General features: G+C 33.7%; 3 protein-coding genes across 7 annotated transcripts; 1 reads left to right on the top strand and 2 right to left on the bottom strand.

The window, feature by feature from the left end:
* Positions 3172 to 6754, bottom strand: LOC107613519 (ras-related protein RABE1c). Of its 5 annotated transcripts, XM_016315558.2 has the most exons (10): positions 6568 to 6751; positions 6343 to 6405; positions 6149 to 6265; positions 5203 to 5275; positions 5007 to 5107; positions 4591 to 4656; positions 4399 to 4496; positions 3868 to 3930; positions 3666 to 3758; positions 3172 to 3560 (listed from the first exon to the last, which is right to left on the bottom strand). In XM_016315558.2, the coding sequence occupies exons 3-10, from the start codon at positions 6219 to 6221 to the stop codon at positions 3480 to 3482; spliced, it is 648 nt and encodes a 215-aa protein (XP_016171044.1). In that variant the 5' UTR covers positions 6222 to 6265; positions 6343 to 6405; positions 6568 to 6751; the 3' UTR covers positions 3172 to 3479. The 5 variants fall into 5 exon arrangements, with proteins under 5 accessions (XP_016171044.1, XP_016171043.1, XP_016171047.1 ...); XM_016315557.2 differs by lacking the exon at positions 6343 to 6405 and having other exon boundaries at positions 6568 to 6754; XM_016315561.2 differs by lacking the exon at positions 6343 to 6405 and having other exon boundaries at positions 6589 to 6754.
* On the top strand, positions 7823 to 9055 carry LOC107613624 (glycine-rich RNA-binding protein 4, mitochondrial-like). Its single transcript, XM_016315714.2, has 4 exons — positions 7823 to 7995; positions 8075 to 8143; positions 8210 to 8316; positions 8543 to 9055. Exons 1-4 carry the CDS (start codon positions 7959 to 7961, stop codon positions 8591 to 8593), a joined length of 264 nt encoding a protein of 87 aa, XP_016171200.1. The 5' UTR covers positions 7823 to 7958; the 3' UTR covers positions 8594 to 9055.
* LOC107613623 (histone H2A) lies at positions 8864 to 9692 on the bottom strand. Its single transcript, XM_016315713.2, has 2 exons — positions 9374 to 9692; positions 8864 to 9284 (listed from the first exon to the last, which is right to left on the bottom strand). The coding sequence occupies exons 1-2, from the start codon at positions 9581 to 9583 to the stop codon at positions 9042 to 9044; spliced, it is 453 nt and encodes a 150-aa protein (XP_016171199.1). The 5' UTR covers positions 9584 to 9692; the 3' UTR covers positions 8864 to 9041.

The raw sequence follows: 10191 nt of genomic DNA, 5'->3' as shown, positions 1-10191 counted from the left end.
CATAAAATATCTAAAAGATCCACATGGTGGATGAATAGGTCGACATATATCACCTTGAATTCTTTCTAGGAATTCAGGGGACTCAAATCCAATCTTTACTGGTGATGGCCTTAAAATTAACTTTCCCTGAGAACATGCAGCACAACAAAATTCACTAGATTTAAGAATCTTCTGATTCTTTAGTGAATGTCCATGAGAGTTTTCAATAATTCTCCTCATCATGGTTGTTCCCGGATGACCCAATCTATCATGCCAAGTTATGAATTCATTTGGGCTAGTAAACTTCTGGTTTACAATGGCATGTGATTCAATTGCACTAATTTTGGTATAATACAATCCAGATGAAAGTGAGGGTAACTTTTCTAATATAACCTTTTTATTTAAATCATGAGTTGTGATACATAAATACTCATGATTTTTCTCATTCATTGTCTCAACATGATATCCATTTCGGCGAATATCTTTGAAACTCAACAAGTTCCTCAGGGACTTGGTAGATAATAGTGCATTATTTATTATAAATTTTGTTCTTTCAGGAAACAAAATTATAGCTCTTCCGGAGCCTTCTATCACATTGCCTGAGCCAATGATAGTATTAACATATTCCTCTTTTGGCACAAGATGGGTAAAATATATATCACTTTTGAGAATGGTGTGCGAACTTGCACTATCCGCAAGGCATACATCTTGATTATATATCCTTGCCATTTTCTTCAAAGACAAATAATAATAACATGAGTAGTATGCATAGTTAAATTGAATACTTGATCGGAATTATTTTTCTAAAAAATACTGTACATAAAAATAATGTCATATACTAAAATTTTATTTTAAAACATGACACATTTAATGATTTCAAAATTCATAAAAATTAATATTTCATTATTTATATACATCACATTTGAAACTTAAATACATAGGAAATAAAACTTAACAATAAGTTCTTTACATTATTTATTTACATGAATGCTTAACAATCTCTCACATTAAATTATTCCATCATTGATCAAATAACCAATATTTCCTTCAAGATCCTCAAAGAAATCAGATACATCATAATGAGTGGTGGAATTTTCAGCATCATTTGAAACGAAATTCGACTATTTTCCTTTGTCGTCCTTTTTCAAAGATGCCTGGTAAAGATCGACTAGGTGCCTTGGGGTACAGCAGGTACGTGACCAATGGCCCTTTCCACCACAACGGAAACACTTATCCTCTGTTGATTTATTATGCCCGATATTTCTTTCTTTATCCCACTTCTGATGAGATCCTCTCTTTTGAATATAATTCATTTTCCTTCCATAATTTTTCTTGTTGTTAAAACCTTGTCATTTACCTCTTCTAGGGTAATGATTTGCCGCATTTACTTCAAGAAATGGGGCGGCGCCAGCTGGGCACGCTTCATGATTTTTCAAGAGTAACTCATTGTTGCGTTTAGCAACAAGAAGGCCAGAAATTAATTCAGAATATTTTTAAATCATTTTTCTCGATACTGCTGCTGCAGGGGCACATTCGAGGCATGGAAGGTTGAGAAAGTTTTCTCCAACATATCATGATCAGTTATCTTTTCCCCACATAATTCCATTCGTGAGGTGATTCGAAACATTGCAGAATTATATTCATTTATAGATTTAAAATCCTGCAGACGCAAGTGCGTCCATTCATATCGGGCTTGAGGAAGTATTACCGTTTTTTTATGATTATACCTTTCTTCAAGATCTTTCCAAAGATCTGCACGATCTTTTAATGTGAGATATTCATTTTTCAATCCTTCGTCAAGATGACGACGAAGAAAAATCATGGCTTTGGCTTTATCCTTCTGGGATGCATTATTTTCAGTCTTAATGATATCTCCAAGATCCATTGAATCAAGATGAATTTCAGCATCTAGTATCCATGATAAATAATTGTTTCCAGATATATCAAGAGCATTGAATTCAAGATGAAAGAGTTTCGACATAATGAAAAATTGTTACCTGAATCTTCTTAAAAATTTGATCAGAGTCTCGTGCTGATAACGTGTTGTAAAATAAATAAAAGATATACTAAATATAAAATAAAAATGTATAAATAGAAGATTCTAGTAGTATTTAGTAAATTAAAAGTAAAGAGAGAGAGAATTGCTTTTGTTTATTATTTCTGTGTCAAAAGCCTAAGCCCATTCCTCTATTTATACAAGTTCAAGGGTTCACTTTTTCAAAGGTTGGAAAATATGCACCGCACATTCTTTAATGTTTGTACTTTTTAATAGTACTTGAATGGAAGAAAGAATCTTTAATGTTTGTATTTTCTAATAGTACTTGAATGGAAGAAAGAATAATGCTGAGTAGACATTGAATGGATATGGACATCCATTTCGTAACAGGCGAGAGTTAATTTCTCCAGTTATAAGTTCCAAGATTTATCACTAAACAGTAAACACTAACCCAATAAAATTCACGAAACGAATAAGATAAGTAATTATTATGTTTTACGATGTAAATGCATAATAGTAACAATTAAACATAAAACTTCAGAAAAGGATACGATATCACGAATTCACGATAATAGTGTATAAGCATAGTGAATAGTTAAATTGACACAATTTAGTTAATATATTTTTGGAGAGATCGTGAACTATCTTGCATGTCGAGTCTCTTCGGGTTGTCGAATGAAATTTTAAAAGTTATACAATCTCTTACGAAGTTATTTTCCTGAAATAGCTAATCCGCTACACCCTCTAGCAGATTATGAAGAGTGTAAAAAATCGGGTTGGCTTATGTTTAAAAAAATTACACTCTCTAAAACCGGGTTTGTTTTGCATAGAATAAAGGGAATTTTAAGCCATTTTAAGCCATTTTCTATGCAAAATAATTTTTAAAAAAATGGCTTAAAAAATGTTAGAAGTACTATAAAAGTTGAGCAATGCTAGGGGGCCAACAACTTTTGTGATTGGTAGCCATCAATGATGATCTAATGGTGTGAGATTGGTGTAAGATTTCATCCAATGACTCACCTTTCTCTACTGGCTACATGCTGGCCAAAATTCAACAAAACTGCTGGCCCCTAGACTTTTCCAATATTTTATGCATGATTTTCACCATAACAAAAATTTGGCAGAGTAGATATATGTGTCTGAAGAAAAAGTTAAATAAATAAAAAAGAAGACGACAACAAAACATCCACTTCATCTGAACTAGAACAAGAAATTAGTGTAATTTTTTCAAACTAAATTAGGTCAACATAGTCTGAAATCTTAAAGAATATCAGTGCAATTAACCACTCGAGAAAAAAATAAAAATAAAAAATAATGATCAATTATCATATCCCAGCCAAACAACTTAAGGAGCAATTACACAAACACATATCTAACTTTGGATTAATATAACTTCTTAACAAGTTGGAAACTATGAAAGAATGACCATAGGAGGCGCAAGACATGAATCATCATCATACAAATATTTTCACTCTTCTTGTTCTAGGATGATAGTGTTCTCTGTTCAACCACAGCACGCCGACTTTGGTGCCGCCTGCCCTGCCCCTGCTGCCTGATCTTGTTGGTTGATTTTGATTCCAGAAGGCTGTAACAAAAATACATCATTAGATATTCAGCTTTCTTGAGTGAGTTATTCAAACACAAACCTATCCTTGTATTCAAGGAAAGGGAAGTTCAACTGTTCAAATACCTCAGCCTTAGAGTCAGTGTCAGCAAGCCTTTGTTTTATATCTCTTGCAATTGAGAAGAAAACTTCCTCCACGTTTAGATTTGTCTTTGCACTCTGCAATAACAACAACAACAACAACAATAATAATAATAATAGGAAAAAAATTGAAAAAGAAAAATTCAGGAAGTATCAACATTCTCAAGTATGCATCAGTTTTACTTACAGTCTCAAAGAATTTGATTCCATACTCATCAGCTAGTGCTTGGCCCTTTGCAGTAGGCACAGCCTAAAAAAAGAAAGGCAAAAGTATGATCATAATTACGAAATTCTCAAATCTGATGTACATATGTATAAAAGAGAGATATAGAGGATCTTATATGTTACTTATTCCATTATTCACATCAAAGGAACTCATCCCTGGACACACCTTGCCCAAAAAACCCTAAAACAAACTGTTTCATTCACAAGAATCTCCTCAACATGGCTTCTCAATGGATATTGAGTTAAAGAATAAAAAACACTAGCTTCAACTGAAAGTGGTTAAGAAAGCACTTTGCAATGCGCATGGTGCAGGTGCAATGTGCAACCAAGAGTAGAACTTGCATAATTATAAAAGTTGCATTTGATGACAATAACAGCAAATTTCATAATCTTGTTTAGAATTAAATCTGCACCAAATTTGTTAGGTCCTATATACATTCTTTCTTTTTTTTTTTACCCCCATAAAAGAGAAAAGTCCAAGGTGTTTGCATACCCTTTTGCTTTCATCCATATCAGCTTTGTTCCCCACCAGTATTTTGTTAACATTGTCTGAAGCATGTTGCTCAATATTCCGAATCCAATTCCTGATATCTGAAATTAGCATCAAGTGGGTGAATACCAGATGATAAGGCTTTCAAGAGAAAAGCACATATATCAAAGCTGAGTCAACAGATGGGAACTTTACTGTTAAATGATGATTCATCTGTAACATCATAGACTAGCAATATGCCCATAGCACCACGATAGTAAGCTGATACAGGGAAGGTAAAAAAGGGTAAAGATGAATGGCAAAAAAGAAAAAAGGAAACAATTTCACTGTCAATGGAATTTACAAAGCCATGAAGAAAGAAAGATTTTATTCTTAGACTAACATCAGTGAGAAAGTACAATGCAACTGATAAACACTAAATATATATCAGTACATATTTCCTCTTCCCTACATATACGTTAATCTCTATTTTTCTCAGACCATATGTCCTCTACCTTTCAATCCTAAATCAAGAAGTTCCCTGAAAGGAAGAACCTCATTCTACCATTTGTGTCTCCCATACAAGTAACAAAAGGCAATAATAGTGTCTACATAACGATTATAAACTTTACCAGTTGTAATTGTTCGGAACCGTTCCTGACCAGCAGTATCCCAAATTTGGAGCTTGATCCGCTTGCCATCCAGCTCAATGGTTCTTATCTTAAAATCAATGCTGCATCACGAGGATGGGCCATGTGATTTTGGTAAAACTCATGGAAGTTGGAAAATAAAATTCTGTAGTTCAATTCCTAAATAATGAGAACTAACCCTATGGTTGTGATGAAACTAGTTGTGAAAGAACCATCTGAGAAACGCAGAAGAATGCAACTCTTTCCAACACCTACAAATAAGAATAGATGAAAAGTTTGTGGCAAAATAAGGAATTCACATGTCAAAGTGCGCATTTACCCTCCTGCAGTTTCACAATAATTCTTCTGTTTTAAGTCTACTGCAATACTCTATTCTTCCTATAGAGAACGTTAACAACTTAATAACATAGGGTTATCATTAAAGGAACTACGACATCTATCTTGGGTTATATCAAAAGCACAGAAAAAGGCCATTTATTCAGAGATTATGCAAGAAAACGCGTCTACCAAAAGCATCCATATCACTTGAGACCTAATTTGACAAGTGGTGTGTTTAAATTTAAAACCCCAATGTTTGAGAAGCTTAATTTATAAGAGTAAATACTTGAATTGGACATAAAAAACCAGTCCTCTAAAAAAACCCTTACATGAATTTGGTCCTTGGTCCTCCCTATTAACTAATCACTTTTAACAGCAAAAATTAACATTGAGAGATGAATTTGATATCAAAAACCTTTGGAGAACTAACTTGATATTGCAGATATTCTTTATTTAAGACTGCTTTTACTCTAATACTAATATAGCAAGAAGAAATCGCACAACATTATCAGGATAAGTCAGAAGGAATCTGCATCATACTAACATAACCAATGATTCAAAAGCTCGAACACTAGATCATGGAAAGATTAAACCAAGTTGAAAACTGAAAAGTACATACATTTTTACCACAAAATCCAAAAACAAAGCCTAGTCTAATAATTACAGAAAGAAATTAGCGACATTTTAGTTAAAACGGGATCATAACGTTATGTTGTGTAATTGTCTAGGAAAAATTAAAACGAACATTTCGAAGGCATTTCCGAGAAAAAACGAGAGATGAAAACGGCGGAAGAGGATGCACATACCACTGTCGCCGATCAAGAGAAGCTTTATGAGGTAATCGTAATCGGCACGAGCCCTTGCCGGTGGAGCAGCCATCAACTCTTTCAATCAATCCACCAAATTATGTCTGGAATCCCTTTCTGCATATGAATTAGTTTTCACGTAAATTCCTCAACTCAAAGAATAATAAAACGAAATGCAAGAGAGAGGAAGATACCAGATCCGAAGTGAGAAGAAGAAGAAATCAGGATAGAAAAGGGGATCTCCAAAGTTCAAAACTCTGAAGGACCGCAGCGCCCAGATTTAGAGATAAAAATTAAAAAGGGACACTGCTTAGTTATTTTGATGTTTTTAAAAAATGAAAATGAAAATATTTTACACGATAATAAAATAAAATAAAATCTAAGAAAAAATTGTGATTGACCAGAAGCGAAGTAACAACCTGGAGTTTATTATTTACAACCTTCAAGTTGGAAGCTACCCCGACTATGGTGGTTGGCTAAAGTGCGCACTTGTTGTATATATGCCTTATTAGGTGCGCATGCTAGCATACCATACCAAAAATCAATTATTATTATTATTATTATTTGGTAACAGCAAGCACATTCAATACAGCAAAGCCAAAAAGAAATAATAAAGCAGCGAATGTTACCAAATTGAAATAATTCCATTAAACATCAAAGGCTGTCTATATACTCCGTTTAGCTCGGAAATAGTCAAATTATTAAAAAAGGATAAAAAAGAAAAAGAATTCAACCCTAAAGTTGTTGGGTACATGTGGCGTTTGATGACTGGGAGTTTTTTTCTGTGCCTTGACATTGCCAGCTAGCTTTGCATATTTCTTAGTCATAGAGGCTAGAACCGTTAATTAACTGTCAATGCCTTTCATTATTTTAGTAATTCATTATTGTTGAATTTTTTATTTACTAATATTTCCTAAATAATTGTTATGGAGAACCATATTAAATCACATGATGATAAATTGATAATAAATTCAACGATTATTTGAGTTGAAGATAGTGTGGCAGTTGTAGCCACCATTTACAGTTTAGATTAATTCTGTGATTAAACATTGATTAAAAGGAATATGTTTATTGATTTATGAGATTGAGTTTTTTTTTTTTTTTTCTGATTTTTATTCATTCACAACAACCTTGAATCTAAACCACATAACTGAGAGAAATGGATACAAAAATGAGTAGATGAGTGAGGTCAAACGTAGGAAACATTCTTTGCCCAGACAAGGACCTAGTCTAGTTTAAGACCAATTACTTTTCTTTCACTTGAAGCATACGAAGAATTGGACAAAAATAAATAACTACCTCTTCTTTTTAGAACACAGAAATTATACTTGCTATTATTTTTTTGGATTTATTTGTCTTGTACACATATTAAGATTATAAATTAAAAAGTTTTTTATTAGAAATATAAAAAATTTAAATATGTACTTGTTTTATATTTATTAAAAAAATTAAAATTTTTCACTAACATTAAATTTATTATGTGTCATCCTAAGAGCACATACTAGTTAATAAAAATGGATCCTTTCCAATTTTTTTAACAATTGACAAGATATAGTGTGATTTTTTACTTTTGGTTCTTTAAGTGAGACCAAAAAATAAATAAGAGAGAAAAAATAATAAATGATTAGATTAAACACTAGATACCTTCCAGTGTTTTTTACTAGTTAATCGTAATACTAACACTTACGCATTTATGACTTTCTCATATAGAATCTATTCTTAACTTGTCGAGCCAAAAATACGGTGGAAACCCGAAAATAGTATTCATTTTTGTGGCAAACTTGGAAGCACTGGAAACTGAAAAGTAGAGATGGCTCAAAGAATAGGGACGAAGTTGTTCGTGAGCAGTTTGGTTTCTTCTCTCTTTCACCCAATTTCCTATGGTAATCTTAATAAACAAAGCTTTGAACATATTTGATTTCGCAGGATTATCGTTTTACACTACCAAAGACCAGTTGAAGAACTTGTTTTCTCCTTTCGGACAAGTTACCGAAGGTGTGTGTCCTCTACTCTCTTGCTCGCCATTTTTCTCTACCAGTCTCATCTAATGTGATGTTGCAGTGAATCTGGTGATGGATTCCAGAACTGGAAGGACCAAAGGATTTGGTTTTGTTTCCTACCAATCTGAAAACGAAGCACTCAAGGCTATCAAAGCCATGAATGGCCGGGTAATTCATTCCCTCTTCAAATCTTAACCAATTCATCTTGTGTATATCACTTTGCACCCACACTGTTTGATTAAATGCCGCACTGAATGTACATTAGACATCAATACAACATTTAGGTTTAACTCCAAAGTAGTTCTATTTTTACTTTAACTTTGTTATACTTTTTTGCTATATACATGATTTTAATTAATTGCCCTAATTCGTGTCAAATTTCTTCATGGTGCAGATAATTGCAGGAAGGATTATTTTCGTTGAACCAGCTAAAGACACTAGATGATCGTGGGATGTTAGAGGCTTGTATAAATTTTCCATTATATATTAGTTTGATAATCCTTTTGCATCAGATAGCTTTCAGGTGTTGAGTCAAACTTTTTTCTCGAGAATATGTGAATTTTCTAATTCAAATACCATAATACGCAAAATGGAGCTAATTATTCAAAATGTGCTTTGGCGGAAACATAAAACCACGAAGCATTTTCAACCCTTTAAGCTAAAAGACAGCAAGCCGCGAAAATATTAACATTATGCGCTGGAAAAGAAAAAGAAATATGGCAAACTAATAAACTTGGATGTTCTCTATTGATTGGCTAAAAATGCTAAAACATAAGACACAAACATAACAATTACATAAATGTTGTTCCAAAATCCAAACCCATCACGATCTTTCACGTTACAAGTTATATATTAAGGATCTAACACGCACATATTGACACTAAACACCCAAATCAAGCTTTCTTCGGAGACTTAGTGGCCTTGGAGGGTGACTTTGTTTCCTTGGGAGCTTTCTCAGCGGTCTTCTTAGGCAACAAAACAGGGTTAATGTTGGGAAGAACACCACCATGTGCAATGGTAACACCAGCAAGCAATTTCCCCAATTCTTCATCGTTCCTCACAGCCAAAAGAACATGCCTTGGAATAATCCTATTCTTCTTGTTGTCCCTCGCAGCATTTCCAGCCAATTCCAACACCTAAAAAATAAGAAACAAGCACATTTCAATATTAAAAATTAAAACTTTAAAATAACGAAAGAGAAATAAAAGTTAGGGTTTTATTTTACCTCAGCTGCTAGATACTCCAATACGGCAGCAAGGTAGACAGGGGCACCGGTTCCAACACGTTGAGAGTACCTTCCTTTCTTCAAGTAACGTCCGATTCTTCCAACGGGAAATTGGAGACCGGCTTTGACGGAGCGTGAAACTGGCTTCTTCTTTGGGCCGCCTCCCTTCCTGCCACCGGCACCCTTCTTCACTTTCGATGCAGCGTCCATTGCAGATTCTTTGCGGAGAAAAAGAGAGAGATTGTGAGAGAATGAGAACGAGACTTGTGTGTTTGAGTGTTTTGAGCGGTGAAGGAATGGTGATAGGCGGGTTTTATTGAGCCTCGTTGACACTGACGAATTTGAGGATGTGGCAATCGGTGGAAAGTGACCGTTCGATTGGATATTATCTACGGTTCAAGATTATTTCTATGTCGATCCGTGCGCTTTCAAATCAACCAATGGGACCTCGACACTGTGCGAATCCCCCTCGAAATTTTTCCTTTTGGATTTGGGCTCTTTCTCTCCTTTTTCAAATTCAGACTTGACCGCGTCACAAAATTTCAATAGTGGGAAACCTAAAAAATTGTAGATTTTAAATTTTAAACTAAAATTAGTAACACATTTTCATCAATTCATGCATTAGGCAGGAGAGATATTCACGGTTTGAATTGATTTAGATTTGGGGTTGAATGAAAATCGAACCAATTAAATTTTAACTAGTATAAATTAGTTCTGATTTGAGATTATTTATGAGTGAACTTAAGCCAATTAAATTTGAGTTAGATTGTTTGAATAATTGGGTATCTGGTTAAAAATAAAATTTATAAAATATTTGA

This window comes from Arachis ipaensis, chromosome B08 (genome assembly GCF_000816755.2).
Source record: "Arachis ipaensis cultivar K30076 chromosome B08, Araip1.1, whole genome shotgun sequence".
NCBI lineage: Eukaryota > Viridiplantae > Streptophyta > Magnoliopsida > Fabales > Fabaceae > Arachis > Arachis ipaensis.
Note: the sequence above shows the minus strand (reverse complement) of the source record. Positions and strands in the feature narration are given on the sequence as shown.

What these genes read in the sequence shown, in the direction of transcription:
- LOC107613624 (XM_016315714.2), top strand. Translation starts at nt 7,959, where the DNA reads ATGGCTCAAAGAATAGGGACGAAGTTGTTCGTGAGCA. An exon ending in GACGAAGTTGTTCGTGAGCA is followed by an intron (nt 7,996 to 8,074) that starts GTTTGGTTTCTT and finishes TTGATTTCGCAG; the next exon opens with GATTATCGTTTTACACTACC. An exon ending in TCAAAGCCATGAATGGCCGG is followed by an intron (nt 8,317 to 8,542) that starts GTAATTCATTCC and finishes TTCATGGTGCAG; the next exon opens with ATAATTGCAGGAAGGATTAT.
- LOC107613519 (XM_016315557.2), bottom strand. Translation starts at nt 6,221, where the DNA reads ATGGCTGCTCCACCGGCAAGGGCTCGTGCCGATTACGATTACCTCATA. An exon ending in AGATGAATCATCATTTAACA is followed by an intron (nt 4,497 to 4,590) that starts GTAAAGTTCCCA and finishes TGCTAATTTCAG; the next exon opens with ATATCAGGAATTGGATTCGG. An exon ending in ACACTGACTCTAAGGCTGAG is followed by an intron (nt 3,561 to 3,665) that starts GTATTTGAACAG and finishes TTTTTGTTACAG; the next exon opens with CCTTCTGGAATCAAAATCAA.
- LOC107613623 (XM_016315713.2), bottom strand. Translation starts at nt 9,583, where the DNA reads ATGGACGCTGCATCGAAAGTGAAGAAGGGTGCCGGTGGCAGGAAGGGA. An exon ending in TGGAGTATCTAGCAGCTGAG is followed by an intron (nt 9,285 to 9,373) that starts GTAAAATAAAAC and finishes CTTATTTTTTAG; the next exon opens with GTGTTGGAATTGGCTGGAAA.